Raw genomic sequence first — 14,515 nt, 5'->3', positions numbered from 1 at the left:
CATGGGACAGCATTCGGCAAAGCGTGACTGGAATGAAGAGTGACATCTAGAACCCACTGATTAACTTTAACAACCAAGCATAATCGTCATCGCTGGTTGGTTAGTTTACCCAGTGAAAGAAGTATATCATCAATTGCATCATTATTAAGAGCATATGTAGGATATAGGTTCAGTGCTCATGCAGCCTACAAGTATAAAAAATAAGATGATATTTCTGCTATATCGGCGAGATCTATCTAACGGAGATATCGATAGGGTTTCCTTAACTGAATCGCCATCGGAATTTAACCAAATCAGACACTACGGAGGTATAATCTTACGCTTATGTGAGGGGTCTTACTTGTCCTGCGTTAGTGTCATGACTGGAATGGATGGCGCCCGGATATGGCTGCGGGAGGCGACATTGCTCTTGCGGGGACGGGCTGTAGCGGTGATGTCACTTTGTCTTAAATTTCAAGGTTGATTTGAAAAATCCTTGATTCATGGTTGCCTAACGGTTAGTGACAATCGCCGTTGTGCAATGGGGAAATGGGGATAGTCAGACATGCGGCGAACCGCAAACGTGGGATCTCGGCGAACTCTGGACAACCCCGTCATGGTGGGTTGGGTGAATCAACGGTTTTAGAAAGGTTGCCAAGGAAACAGGGCTTCTGTATTCGGAACATTGAACGATGAACGAGCTTTTACCGAGGCTCATGTAGACACTGTATGGAGTCATGGCATATGCTCAGAAGGCGAATAGTAGTTGCATCCATCACTATCATGACCGATTGAGTTTTTGATTGATTCATGATTGTCATTAAATATTATGCTAATTAACTTTTAGGTCTAGTGTTCTATTGCTAGTATGTAATCTAGCAGTCTACATCCGCTCGCTCGTCCTTGAGGCGACAACGCTCTGGTTTAGCAATTGCCTCATCATCCAACAGATTTTTCAACAACAAAGGCGCTTCTCCCTTTTCAGCCGCAGATAAAGCATCTGCGTCAAACAGCTTGGCCTCTTCTTCGGTTATTTCCACTTGAGGAGGAACGGGACCAGAAGATGCCGTGACTCCAGATACACCCCAGACTTGACTTCCGAGGTTGGTGGCAACCTTTGTAAAGATGATGACACTCATGACTGGAGATACACACTTGTTGATCAGGTATCCGATTGCAAGTTTGTGCCCTCGCTTTCGTAACTCAGGCTCAAGAAGAACTGAACAGAAGAACCAAAGAGAGGGCAACTGGCCAACTACCAACATGGGAACAAGCTTGAGAGCAGAGACATGACGAACGCAGCTTGCGATGAACAAAGCAGTGTTGAGAATGCGGTAGTACACCAAGCTCAGACGGATGACTTCAACAGAGGCAGCAATGCGAGTAATGGTGATCATCTTCTCGCCAGCCAAATAGAAGTAATTGTTGAAGTAGGCATTTGAGCCCCATCGACGTCTTTGGCTTAGGTAGTGGAACAGTGACTGGGGAGCAACCGTCTCACTGACGGCATCAGGGACGAACAGTGTGCGAAGATGATCACCCTGAGACAGCATTGAGTAAGTGAGTCGCCTGTCAGTGCCCTAGAAAATTTAGGTTAGCCTTGTGGGGAGGCTACGGGAAGTGGGAGCAATGTTTCTTGCTAGGAGAATTAGGGGTTCCACTTACGAGATATTGCACTTGGTGGTTAATGACTAGTTCACCGGTAACGGGTTCGGCGTATTTCCGAATAGCACCGGCCATTTCTGGTCTCACTGCTATCATGGTGATGCAACCAGGTAAACAAGTGACTTTTCCAATGAACCCTTCAGCTCGCCGTCTGACATATTGTCCAAACGTGTACTGTAGAATGTTAGACCACGTCACAGTCGAATAGTTGGGGGAACATACCTGAAATTGTTGATAGAGATTCCAAAACGACCATTCATATCCAGGTTCAAGCTCAACCAGGACAAGTCCACAAGCAGCAATAGCCTTGTCATCACGAGCAAGAGCATTAGCCAGAAGAGCGACAGCGCCCTTGTAGATAGTAGAGTCGGCATCGGTGCAGAAAACCATATCAAAGCCCTTGAAGTCTTCGCCCTTGGTCAACTCAGGGAGAATTTCGTCCCACATCTCCTTTCGTAGAAGCTTTGTGTAGAGAGGAGAGTTTTCACGAGGAAAGTTGAAAAGATCATGGCAGAGAATGAGAGAATCCTTCTTGCCGGCGTTCTTGACCTTCTCGATGACAATGACAGGGACATCTTCCATGAAACCGGCAAGGACGTTCAAGACACCCTTCTTCCACTTAAAAGAGACGTAGGGGCGTTGGAACTCGCGAACCATTCTTGTCATGTGTGATCGAACATCCCGAGGCTTGCCATCGAGGATGACGACCATGACTTGCTTGTGAGGCTCAACACCATTATCCCGAAGAGAGAAGATAGTCTTGACGATCTGCTCCTCACTCTCAGAGTAGGCAGGGATGAGAGACAAGATCCATTTTCGGCTGACAGGCTTGGGTGGGTAGAACTTGTCATGGATAGCACGATACATCATCCCGGTAGGAGACAGGATCGCAGATAGGAAATCCTTGCTCTTGACGAACAAGATGACGATGAAGATCAACTTGGTCTTCTTACCAAAGAAGGCAGTGATTGCCATGCAGATGTTGAGAAACACGATGATCCCCATGAAGGCGACCCTTTGGTTGCGCAGATCCCTTTGCGATAGGATCCTCGCAGGATCGACAGGGTCTTCGATCTTGGGGTAACCGCATGTCTCAATGCTGTCATTTGCGTGCACTGGTGCTGGCTCAACAAACTTCGATGAGACAACCTTCGGTGAGACAGAGACAGTAGGGCTGAGTTTCTGGGGATCTGACTCAAGAGGGCAGATACTCTCCTCATCAGTGGTAGAGAATAGAGAGTCTTTTGAGGGTGAGACATTGAGATTGAATAAAGGCGTGAGGTTTTCTGTAGGAGAAGGGAAGAGAGGGTCTTGATGGATCTTGGGCTCGGCAGGTGGTGTAGGGGGCTGTTCTGAGATGACATTGAGAGTAAAGAGAGGGGCATCCTTCTTGTGGTGGTGATGATGGTCATGATCGTCATCGCCAACAACAGTCTCTGCTGTAGAAGAGAAGGAAGTGTTCTGCCATGATCTCATGTGCCGCATAGGAGGACGGTCAGAAGCATGAAGGGAGGTATCATTGGCAAATTCATTATCGAAGTAAGCCTTCTTGGCCTCAAAGGAGTACAAGGCACTTCTCGGTCGTGTACTTAGAGAAGCCATGTTTGAGAAAAAAAAAAGGCGTAGAGAAAAGAACTGAACGAAACAAAGGAGAAACGAGGGGAGGAATTCAAGACATGGCCTTCAAATCAACAGCTCACTCGAGGCAAAAAGATCATCCAAACAAGGTCCCCCCATCATGACAACAGGTAAAGGGCCTTGGCAGTATTGAAATCCTGGCTTCGCCCCTGTCGAATTCCAGTTCCCTGGGCCGTTTTCGACCAACTTGGCCGTGCCATGCATCCTACACGTTTTTTCCTGAAGAAACTATGGACAGGGTAGGGGAGACAAAAAGAAAAACCTAGGATCTCTATCACAAGGGACGAAAAGATTTACGAAAGCTTAGTCTATCTTAGCGGGCCTTTAGACCAGGCAATTTTGGCACCCTGTTTCAAAGTCCCAAGTTTTTTCTTACTCCCTAAAAGCCTGAAAGCAGATCAATACTGAAGGTGGCAACTTCCAGGAACAATTCCATCAACGTCGAGATGAATCTGGTTTCGTTGATCATTGCTCCTTTCATCATGGGTGGTCAAACGGGTGGAGTGTGTCGTTTAGACTGACATTCCTGCGATATCCGGAATGGGCGTTCTGTCCCGCGTGTCCCGTGTGCCACGCCGCCACGCCTCGCTGAATTTCAGAGACAAAGATTGAAAGACATGGCGTTGTCGTTAGCTAGAGATGGTCTAGTTTAGCTCTGATTAATGCCGTGGGCTAGGTATGTTTATTTGATGGCGAACGGCTCTATCTACGTCGGCGGAATATGTTCGACCGATGAGATTCGGGGAGGGATCCCGTTTAGGCAACTAAGCGAGCTTTCTACAGTATTTTCAATTGTGTACGATAGTCAAGAAAGTCTGCATCCATGCAATCAAAAGGTCCCCTGAAGACCCCTTCCCGGGTGAAAAGTCCCCTTCAGTTGGAGAAAACATGACAAGTGTATGCTTGGCAGCATCCTCTTAAACTCTGAATCAACTCTAGAACACTTCGCTACCACATGGCATGAAAAGCCGAACCCTTCATCATACGACAGACCTGCCGAAAACAACTGCCATGTGCCCATCCTCCCAGGAACAAAGGCGCCGATCCCCGTTTCCCATGCACTGCACCTGCATCTGCACGTTGAAAGAGCGTTGGGTCTATGTGACAGGTCAGGTTTAGGCAGGTATGTGATAAGTGGCTTACCCCAATTGCGCCATTTGTAGGGGTAAAACGATGAGAACGGTCTGTTTTTTGTTAGGTCGACTGTCGGGCCTTTGTTTAAGTGGTGATTTACCTTGGCAGGCCATTAGAGTTATCTCAGGGTCTGGGTCCACATCCAGCGCAACGATGGGGAAAGGGGAATAGATGCCTAGGCCCGAATGTCACTGCTGCACAACCCCTCACTTGTTTATGGTATGGCCCTGCTATTTCCTTGATTTGTGTCAATTAAACCTGAAGAAACACAAACTGATCTGGCATTAATCGTGTTTAGCTCACGCGCGAGTCTGTGCACTGGATCTCCAAAGCATGGTGCCCCCGATCGATCCAACCTATGCCCCAGCACAAGGTCGATCGCACGTGAATCGCTTGCACTCTAAAATAACTGTAATATATCATAATGTGCCGGAATGCTATTGCCACTGCCAGTGGCATGTAATAGGATTGGATTTCTGCTTGGCACTGCATTCCTCGCTTGCACACTAGGGCCACTAGCACTCTTTGCCGGCCGGGACTATCGCCACTTTTTTGCTCCGAACGCGATAGTGCTCAACCCACACAGTGGCTGCGGGAGCCGCCGCTATGTCTGTGCTGTGCAGGTAATCATATCGAATCGAAGAAGCCTACCTTTCCCTATTCGGACGGGCTTTTCGTCCTCTCGGGGCGAGATTCATCAAGGGAGGGTTGCAATATCTTGGACTAAGAAACTTGGGTCGACAGATAGTCCGTTCGACTATTCCTAATGCTGCCGAATCTAGACTGGTTGCTCATAGCTCTCATCGAAAAATTGTTCAAAGTTTCTGCTTTTGGTTGAGTATGGAGATGATGGAGCGAAATCTTCGATCAGGAAGCGTTTTCAGTATCAACTAACAGTCTATAAGAAGACAGCTTCCAGCAGCCTAATTCACTTCTCATCACTCATCTCATCAACATAATCATCTCTTCAGAGTACTTTAAACACTCTTCACTCCCCTCCTTGTCTCACTCTCCCATTATCACATCTTCTGTCTCACTATCCACACACTCTTACATCAACAATGCCTATCGTTGCCAATCTTGTCCAGAGACCTGCTCCTCGCAGCAAGGTTCTCCCCCACCAGACCAAGACCAAGACCAAGCAGAGCCATGCAGCCAATACTTCACCCGCCAAGCCTATCATGGCACCCACTGAGGCTACTCCTCTTGTCGCAGTGATCGGCGTTGGCTTCGTTGGTACTGGTCTTGTTGACTCTTTCTCTTCCAAGTACGAGATCATGGGCTTTGACATCTCTGAAGATCGTCTTGAGTTCCTCAGGGGAGAGTTCAGTGCTCGACCCAACGTCTCCTTCACTTCCAACGAGTCTGATCTTGGCAACGCTACCCACTTCCTTATCTCTGTTCCTACCCTTCTTCGCTCTGACAGGACCATTGATCTGTCTTATCTCCGCTCTGCTCTTCGCCGTGTTGAGCAGTGGGCTCGTCCTGGCTGCACTGTTGTCATTGAGAGCTCTGTCTCTGTCGGCCTCACTCGCGAACTCCTTGGCCCCATTGCTAAGGCCAAGGGTCTCTTCGCCGGAATGTCTCCCGAGGTAAGCCGAACCATCTACACTATCTTACCATGACTTATACTAACAAGAACTAGCGCATTGACCCCGGCCGTGTTGAGCCTCCCATGCGATCCATCCCCAAGGTTGTTTCTGGCCTCGATGATGTCATCCCTGGATCTCTCGACGCTGTTGTCCGTCTCTATGGCCGCGTCTTCGACAGCATTGTCCCTGTCTCCAAGCCTGAGGTTGCTGAGATGTGCAAGCTCTACGAGAACTGCCAGCGCATGATGTGCATCGCCTATGCCAACGAGATGGCCGACGCTTGCAAGGGTCTTGGCATTGACGCCTTCGAGGTGTCTCGTGCTGCTGCCACTAAGCCCTTCGGTTACATGCCCTACACTCCCAGTCTCGGTGTTGGTGGTCACTGCATCCCTGTCAACCCCTACTACCTCCTCTCCAACTGCGAGTTCCCTCTTCTCGAGGCCTGCGCCGACAAGATGAACAAGCGCCCTGCCACCCAGGCCCAGAAGATCGTCGATGAGCTTCGCGGAACCAGCAAGCTTCAGCGCCGTGACTCCGGTATTGAGCTCAGCAAGCGAATCCTTGTTGTCGGCATGGGCTTCAAGGCCGGACAGGACCATCTCGTCAACTCTCCTGGTCTCCAGCTCGCCAAGGAGCTTCAGAAGCTTTCCATGGATGTCACCTTCGCCGACTCTCTCGTCAAGCAGACCGCTGTTCCCGAGATTCCCCGATTGGCTGATGAGGACTGGAACAAGGAGGAGCTTGAGAACTTTGACATGATCGTTGTCAGCTTCAAGCAGTGGGGTATGGACTTTGATGTCTTGGACCAGATCTCTGTTCCCGTGCAGATGTGGTGCCAATAGAGAGTTCAAAAAGCTTGATATAGGCGTTCTGGTTTCTGGTTTCTGGTTTCTTGTTTTCTATAATACATCAATGTCTTCTTTCTTAGCATAGAGGTAATAATCATAAGTTAATACAAAGTCGTTCAAATAATCACTTCCTACCTCATGATCTTTTCTAAAGTTGCTTCAATTCTTCTTAATGGCTTTAGATCAACTTTACCATCATTAACAAGTAGACTTGCATCAATTCGTGTTGATAGTCTTGCGGTTATCACGTGAGACCTCGCCGGACTTGAATTGTTCCGCTCGCATGAAAGTAATATCCGGCAGTGACACGGACGAGAAAGTAACTTTACAATTTCCGCCTCATGCGACACGACAATTGCGGTACTTAGTTGACCATTGGCTCGGTGCTTGGCCATCGGCCAGATTACAGAACGCATGATGCTACTGCGGGGGATTGTCACGGACCCCATCATGGAAGAACACATAGAAACTTCGATGGCTGATCATGATACGACTCTACGGAAGATTAGTCCATGCGCCAAGATGTTGCCAAGTGACCGGTGTGAGTGAGGGTGTATAGAAAAAGCCATCAGCACGCCAAGATGTCAAGGGCTTGCCAAGATCTCAGCTTATCCCACATTTCCTGCCAAGAGTCACCAATTACAGGGCTTAAACGACATAGCTCAAGATGTTGCCGGTGGTTTCACCTCGTATTGAGAATGTTTGGTCGCGTGACAATGGCAATGTACAAACTGTCGCTTTGTAAGTGGCTGACTTTGCCAGTCTTGTGACGCAAGAGTACAAGACAGCCACAAGGTTCACTTTGTTGTAGATCATTCAGCGCGGTGAAGAACCAAATGCTGTCTAAGTTCAGGTCGAGACATAGATTACAGAGGTCACTGAGGGATCAAAGGCAGAGAGCGAAATAAGTATTGTAAAGGAGAGTAATCTCCGTCAATTAATGGTATAAAGTACTATAAACAGCTTTGACATCGGTATTCTATGCAGTCCGCTTCTCTATTTTCATCCCAATCCCCAAATGATTGTTGCATGTAATCAAAAAGAACGATAGAGCGTCAAGCTCTCAAAGGTATCAGAAATTGTGAGTGAGATGTTTAGAAGTGAGGAGCGTTGAGGGCGAGACCCATGAGGCATCCACCGATGAGACCAGCGATGGGGATGGTCATGATCCAGGAGAAGACGAGGAGGAAAACTCGCTTCCAGTTGACGGCCTTGAGGCTGCCGTTGCAGAGACCGACACCGACGGTGGCACCGGTGATGCACATGGAGGTAGAGACGGGGAGCTTGTACTGAGAGAAGACGAGGACAGTGATGGCAGCACCCATCTCCATGGAGGAACCACGGCTGGGAGAGTGGTAGGTGATCTTGTTACCCATAACTAGTGAGAGTTAGTAATTGTTCAGAAGAGACGATATGATTGAGACTTACCCTTCATGATGTTGTAACCGTAGGTGATGAAACCGATGCAAATGGTGGCAGCGACAATACCAATCTGCCAGAGAGGAACCTCGGCCTTCTTCTCGGCGGGCTTGCCAGAGTGCCAAGCAGCGTACATACCAGCCCAAACACCGACAGCGTTACCGACATCGTTGGCACCGTGAGCGAAAGAAGCAGTGCAGGCAGTAATGATCTGGACGAAAGAGTACAGGTACTCAACCTCGTTGGCGTACTTGGGAGCATGCTCGTAGACACGGGCCATACGGCGACCCTCGGGGGTGGCCTCAATACCCATCTGAGCAGTGTGGATGTCGTAGTGAGCACCATACATAAGAGCGACGACGATCTGAGCGGGGATGCGCTTGACGACGGCAATCAGGTTGTGAGTCTCGTGGATAGAACCGGCACCGATGGGGTTGGCGTGGAGAGTGCGCATGGCCCAGCCGAGAGGTCCCTTGCCCTTGCGGAGGTTGGCGTGGTGCTTGTCTTCAGCCTTCTTAAGCATCTTCTGGTAATCCTCCTGGGTAGACTCGGAAAGGTTGAGGTGCTGCTTCTCGTTGACCTCGGAGCTGGGGGCAGCGGCGGGGGTGATCTCATCATCGCTGATCTTCTTGGGGCTGGGGTCCTCAGACTCCTGGGAGACGGAGACATCATCGTCCTCGGCACCGTGCTGAACGACAGCGTAGTTGGGGACACGAGCGTTCTCGGCATCAGGGGGAGCGGGGCGCTTGAACAGAAGAGGACCCTGAACGGCATCCCCACCAGCGGAGAGTGTAGTCCTTCTTGATGACGCACGTGCGTGGACGAAGGGAACGAAGAAGATGGCAGAGAGCACGAAGAGACCGAATCCGACACCGAGAGTGACGGCGGCGATGTACCAAGCAGGCTTCTCAGTGAGTCCCAGACGGGGAGATCCCTTGTAGACGATGGAGAGAGTGCAGATGGTACCGGCGATGAGGAAGAAGAAGGGAGAGGTCCAGACAGCCCAAGGAACAGGGTTCTTTCGGACATGAACAACCCATCTTGACGAGGGAGAAGATGATGGCAGCAAAGCAACCAGCAATAGCAGGAGCCATACCGAGACCAGCAAAGATAGCACCGAGACCCTGACCACCGTTCCAACCCCACTCGACCTTGCTAGCACCAACAGTAGCGATACCAACACCAGCGAGCGATGAGATAAGCGAGTATGTGGAGGAGACGTGGGCGTTGTGCTTGGTGCACCACATGACCCAGATGGAAGCACCGGCAGAGGCACAGGCGAAGGCGAGGAGCTGGACACCGGCGTTGTCGCGGAACGACTCCATGGGGATAATGCCGTTCTTGATTGTCGAGGCGGTTCGGGCACCGACTGTTAGGGCGCCGAGGAGTTCGAAGATACAGCAGAGCACCATGGCTCCTCGGTATGTGACGGAGCGCGATGAGACACTGGTAGCCCAAGCGTTGGCGACATCGTCTGTGAAGAAAATTGTCAATCATCTGTGAAATGCTGTACTGCAGGTGAGGGGTCACATACTGGCACCGTTGTTGTAGGCCTCAAGCAGAGCGAAGCAACTGCCAATGGCAAAGACGTAAGTGTAAGCCTCGAGAACCATTGTGACGGATCTGGCTATTGTGTAAAAGAGGGGGAGTAAAAGAAAGGTAGCTAAGCTGTATGAAGCTTGCTTCTTTGGTGAAGACGGAGAGGGGATGGAAGAAGGGATGCTCGAGCAAGGAAAGACAGGATTCAGAGTTCGGGGTCCTGGAGGGGAGACTTTAAAGGTTTCTGCAGTACCACCGAAACATTAAAAAAAGTTATCCATGGGTCGTTGAGCTCCCCTGCCAAAGAGGCTAAAAACTCAAAGGTCCCTAAGCTTACAGTAGTTCCGTGCGCACGCCCCCCACCCAGCCCACCGAAGGAGGGAGGTCCAGAAGCTGGAGCCACTGCGTGTTGTGTTTCTCTTCGGTGAGACGATCTGGCTACCGATTACACGGTGGCTTCACGCCTTCACACCCATCGTGAGTGTTTGCCGCTTTTGGATCCCGGCCGAAGTTGGGTGGAGTATTATGGGCACTAAAGAATTAAGCATATTAACCCTATCACCTCTCTCGAAAACCCCACGTGCGAGATCTCCAACCCCAATTCTCCCCTCTGATTGGTTGTTTTCTTGAGGGTCAAAAGCACATGGGGGGCTACGCCACACACTGCGGGACAAGAGATGGCCAAGCGATCGGTGACACTGCTTGGCTAGAAGCTGATTTCTGGGCGAGTCGCGTGCTCTCTTTTCAAATCGTGGGTAAAAAAACCCTGCAGAGATTTTTTAGAGTTGGAAAAATGCTTGAAAGTAAGTTTATTCACAAGCACAAAAGTATGCTTATTATTGCTGGGCTTGCTGTTGCATTGAAGATGAGGATGTGCACGTGCATATGCGTACTTGGGTTCTCAGACATAACAAATCTCCCCCAATCCAAGCAATAACAAGATTAAAAAATACAACCTTTTACCCGCTGTAATCTGTATCACCATTGCTGCTCTGTAACACGGACATCCTCCGATTTTACAGTGCTCGAATCCATCGTCTCGGCTTAGGAGTCTTGGCAAATCGTACCCTTAGCAAGTCGATTCACCAGTTCCTCGCAGCGTTTGAACTTTGAAGTGTAAAATCTAGCTCTCGCCCGAGATACTCCACTGTTCGGTCTCTCTTCTTGGTTAGATCGCAGTTATTATCGCAGGCCCTGTTCTCTTACCAAATCTAGACCCTCTCCCCGTTAAGTCCCATCTCCCCGCGCGAAACGTGCAGAGCCATTTGAAACGGCCACATGGGGAAATGGAGAGATCTCACTGGATAGATTGCACCCCAGACACTAGTACGCACTACCTCTGTTTATTGGGTCCTTTTGCTGGCCACTTTTTCTTTACCGACAGGGGTTATTATCATTTTGGGTGTCGTTGAGTTTCTTTTGGCCTGACATTTCCGATTCCCGCTTTGTCTAATGCACGTGAAGTTGTTCGTTGTTGCGACATCCTTGACTGTCGTACGCATGATACCCGCTCCCTCGGCGAACGGATGAGACCTTCACGAGTGTCTGACCATGTCGTTTTGGTAAACCGAGTCTTGAATTCGGTATCTGTATAGAGAATTGTAGATCACTAGTTTCATGAATAATTCCTTTTTGGCGCTTCCATCATTCAGCTCTAGACTTATCTCTAAGCTTAAACCTTACGTTAGATTCTTGCATATCAATTCCCCCAGTTGATCCGAACCTCATCGCGAGAGATGTCCATCGCCACCATCTCATGTCCAGCTCTAGACACCATCACGGCAGCTTTTACCGTTTGCCAAGTCTGCGCCAAGCTGTTATATACCGAGTACCAAGAAGGCATCTTCCGGAATACCCGTCATCTCGGCCGTTCTGCCCTGAACGCCCAGACGGCTGCTGCTGCTTACCTGGACGCCCAGAAAACGCCTTCCGTCTCGGCGATCCATCCCTCAGCTGTCTGCCCTGCCCGCGCATGTCTTGGCCGTTCCTTGCACCACGGGGACACGACGCGGGCCCTAGATTGGGTGCAGCAAGCATGCGTACAGAAAAAAACCACACCAACGGTCCGCTAATCGTGACGTCCCCGGTGCATGTATCCTGCTTAGCGGCATGCCCGCGTGTAGGCTTCGCGAGGACCCTCAGCCAACCGTATCCACCCCGTTGGTGATTACAAGACGTTCTAGCAGGAGATTGGCATACGTCTAACCCTTGTCTGCATAGGTGAGCTGCAGGATCAGTGACCATTCTTGTTCTCGAAGGTTTAGCGGATATCGCCATCGCCGTAGGATCGTCGGGGATGCGATACCAGAAAGATGCCTGTTAATATGATAGCTGTACTTGTTTTTCGATTCTCCATTTGGATGTCTGGAAACGCCACTCCAAGATGGGAAAGCATCTCGGATTATCGTGAATTTATCGATAGCTTGTATCGAGATATGTGCTTTGACGTCAAAGCTGAGGGTGAGGTCGTCAACCCGCGGTTTACTTTCAGCGATCAACATTCTTCTTCGAGGTGAAGTGACGTGAATGATGTCAAAAGAAGAAAGATGTTTTCGATGAATGTGAAAGCCGATCACGATGTTGAAAAATGAACGATTATCCTTCTCTCCCCCGATCACTACGCGCATATCATTGATATCGGACCTGGAGGCAAAACTACCCTATAGAGAAACTGCTCATCACAGCGAGGAGGCCACTTCCAGAATCGGTAACGCCTCTTTGATGTCAGAACCTAGCCAGGGGCTCTAATTGGCTTGTCTTGTCTCTTCATCGATATCTAGCTGGTGATTCGGCAGCAACGGACAAACCCAACCCAAACCTTGAGTTTATGCATTGAACTTGAAGCCTTCCCGAACATAGAAGTGATGCACGTTTTCTATTTCCACTCTATTCCCTGATATCCACTCTCAAAGGGATGCTAGGGATTTTGACCCTCTGATTCACTGCAAAATCATTGGAATGTAAAAAATTGCGTTAATAACCGTTGCCCTCTCACAATTTATTCCCTCCTTTGGAAAGGTGACACCGTTTTTGAGCGTTGTTGGTAACGACAAATTTGGCTGATCGGCCAACCCGACCATCGTTACCCCAAAAGATGGGTTGCCGAAACACGAGGGCTCTACGGCTTCAGATATTGGCTGTTTAATTTCGCGTTGCTCCTCCGTCGGATCATCAACGCTAGTCTCGTGTCACCTCTAGCTGAACTCGTTTGATTTATGCTTCTTTGGCGTCTGGATTTTTCCTCATTTTATTAGGTGTCAGAAATAAAATTTTCGCCTGGTTCACGTGAATGAAAAAGAGCGCGTCTCGGAAAGCCTTTTTTTTTTGTCAGAAGATCCTACCTTTACGAATTCGATCGCGATACGCGTCGCGAATGGATATGGGTATTCAACTTCCTGAAAATATCTTATCGTCAAATCTATTGATATTACCCTCTCCACCGCTCAATTAAGGAACTCTAGAATCGCGGTGACAACAACATCAGGTGCCTGCTCAGGAACATAGTGTCCCGACTCAACACTTCGACCTTCGACCAGTACACCCGGATCAGTAACATCCTTCCACTCCTTCACAGCATCAAAGCACTTCTCAATAACCCCATGCTTTCCCCATAGAACAAGCAAAGGGCTCTTAATCCTTCGACCATGCTTCAGATCCTCTCGCGCCTCCTCCAGATCGACCGTCGCGCTCGCGCGATAATCATTACACATGGCATGAACCGTTGCGGGATCTTCCAAGTTCTTGGCATAAATCTCAAAACATTCCGGCTCAAAGATGGATAACCCATCGCCTTGACGACCTCCCATGAACATCTCTGCTAACTCTCTAGGCTTCGCGGTGATAAGTGTCTCAGGAAGAGGTTCTTTCTGAATGAGAAAGAACCAATGGAAGTACGCTTTGGCAAAGTCGAAATCCGTCTTGGTATACATCGCCAGTGTAGGACAGATGTCAAGCAGTATGAACTTGCGAATGCGATCAGGATAATCGACAGCCAGTTTATGCGCGACTCTGGCGCCGCGATCATGAGCGCAGACAAAGAAAGACCCAGTATGGCCTAGAGCGTCCATAACATCGATGCAATCTCTAGCCATGGCGCTCTTTGCATACGAAGCTACATCGCCAGGTTTGGAGGACTTTCCATAACCTCGGATGTCAATCAGCACAACGTTGTACTTGTCGAGAACCCGAGGCGCGACACGATGCCAGATGTGTAGTGTTTGAGGAAAGCCGTGGATGAGAAGAAGAGCGGGCTTGGAGGAGGGCTCGCCGCTTTTCAAGCCGTTGATGGTGATGTCCGGGTTGGACTTTATCTTGATTGCGAAAGGTTCAAAGTTGTCAAACATTTTGAGAGGCTAACGAGAATAGTATTGTAATAAACAAGATCGGTAAATGTAACACGAAGGGGCTTTTCGGCTGTTTATATCGCATGAACGCCCTTTGGTAGACAAGGTGCTTAAATAATATATTTTGGTGATGATTAATTGCGGAGAGTGACTATGCCGTCATAATTTCACGGGCTCGCTGCCAAACCTCGGCCGCTTACCACTAGCGGGCTTACCTTCTGCCGTATAACAACGGTCAAACACGCCGAACAAGAGGCCAGAATAGTGATTGACGAAGCGATGGTATAGTGATTCATTTCTCAGAGGTGTTTTCTCTGCTGTTTTTCGAGATTCAGTCGCACAGACGATCGGCCAAATA

The 14,515-nt window shown here is 49.3% G+C and overlaps 4 protein-coding genes across 4 annotated transcripts; 1 reads left to right on the top strand and 3 right to left on the bottom strand.

Annotated features, from left to right (window-relative positions):
* Positions 1 to 775: 775 nt before the first annotated feature.
* FOXG_10061 (uncharacterized protein) lies at positions 776 to 3,293 on the bottom strand. Its single transcript, XM_018389303.1, has 3 exons — positions 1,867 to 3,293; positions 1,645 to 1,818; positions 776 to 1,559 (listed from the first exon to the last, which is right to left on the bottom strand). Exons 1-3 carry the CDS (start codon positions 3,244 to 3,246, stop codon positions 855 to 857), a joined length of 2,259 nt encoding a protein of 752 aa, XP_018247539.1. The 5' UTR covers positions 3,247 to 3,293; the 3' UTR covers positions 776 to 854.
* A 2,013-nt stretch (positions 3,294 to 5,306) lies between these two features.
* Positions 5,307 to 6,988, top strand: FOXG_10060 (uncharacterized protein). Its single transcript, XM_018389302.1, has 2 exons — positions 5,307 to 6,008; positions 6,062 to 6,988. The coding sequence occupies exons 1-2, from the start codon at positions 5,478 to 5,480 to the stop codon at positions 6,848 to 6,850; spliced, it is 1,320 nt and encodes a 439-aa protein (XP_018247538.1). The 5' UTR covers positions 5,307 to 5,477; the 3' UTR covers positions 6,851 to 6,988.
* Positions 6,989 to 7,656: 668 nt separating this feature from the next.
* Positions 7,657 to 10,196, bottom strand: FOXG_10059 (PiT family inorganic phosphate transporter). Its single transcript, XM_018389301.1, has 3 exons — positions 9,810 to 10,196; positions 8,285 to 9,749; positions 7,657 to 8,234 (listed from the first exon to the last, which is right to left on the bottom strand). The coding sequence occupies exons 2-3, from the start codon at positions 8,796 to 8,798 to the stop codon at positions 7,951 to 7,953; spliced, it is 798 nt and encodes a 265-aa protein (XP_018247537.1). The 5' UTR covers positions 8,799 to 9,749; positions 9,810 to 10,196; the 3' UTR covers positions 7,657 to 7,950.
* Positions 10,197 to 13,116: 2,920 nt separating this feature from the next.
* FOXG_10058 (uncharacterized protein) lies at positions 13,117 to 14,482 on the bottom strand. The gene has a single exon (XM_018389300.1). It carries the CDS (start codon positions 14,155 to 14,157, stop codon positions 13,258 to 13,260), a length of 900 nt encoding a protein of 299 aa, XP_018247536.1. The 5' UTR covers positions 14,158 to 14,482; the 3' UTR covers positions 13,117 to 13,257.
* Between the last annotated feature and the right edge of the window lie 33 nt (positions 14,483 to 14,515).

Source organism: Fusarium oxysporum, chromosome 11 (genome assembly GCF_000149955.1).
Source record: "Fusarium oxysporum f. sp. lycopersici 4287 chromosome 11, whole genome shotgun sequence".
NCBI classification, from domain to species: Eukaryota; Fungi; Ascomycota; class Sordariomycetes; order Hypocreales; family Nectriaceae; genus Fusarium; species Fusarium oxysporum.
The sequence above is the reverse complement of the archived record's forward strand: the minus strand, read 5'-3'. Positions and strand labels throughout refer to the sequence as shown.

Excerpts from the sequence above, each read along its gene's own strand:
- FOXG_10059 (XM_018389301.1), bottom strand. The coding sequence starts at position 8,798 with ATGCTTAAGAAGGCTGAAGACAAGCACCACGCCAACCTCCGCAAGGGC. Across the intron at positions 8,235-8,284 it reads CGGTTACAACATCATGAAGG|TTATGGGTAACAAGATCACC; the intron begins GTAAGTCTCAAT and ends AACTCTCACTAG.
- FOXG_10061 (XM_018389303.1), bottom strand. The coding sequence starts at position 3,246 with ATGGCTTCTCTAAGTACACGACCGAGAAGTGCCTTGTACTCCTTTGAG. Across the intron at positions 1,819-1,866 it reads ATCTCTATCAACAATTTCAG|TACACGTTTGGACAATATGT; the intron begins GTATGTTCCCCC and ends AACATTCTACAG. Across the intron at positions 1,560-1,644 it reads ACCACCAAGTGCAATATCTC|GGCACTGACAGGCGACTCAC; the intron begins GTAAGTGGAACC and ends TAAATTTTCTAG.
- FOXG_10060 (XM_018389302.1), top strand. The coding sequence starts at position 5,478 with ATGCCTATCGTTGCCAATCTTGTCCAGAGACCTGCTCCTCGCAGCAAG. Across the intron at positions 6,009-6,061 it reads TCGCCGGAATGTCTCCCGAG|CGCATTGACCCCGGCCGTGT; the intron begins GTAAGCCGAACC and ends AACAAGAACTAG.
- FOXG_10058 (XM_018389300.1), bottom strand. The coding sequence starts at position 14,157 with ATGTTTGACAACTTTGAACCTTTCGCAATCAAGATAAAGTCCAACCCG.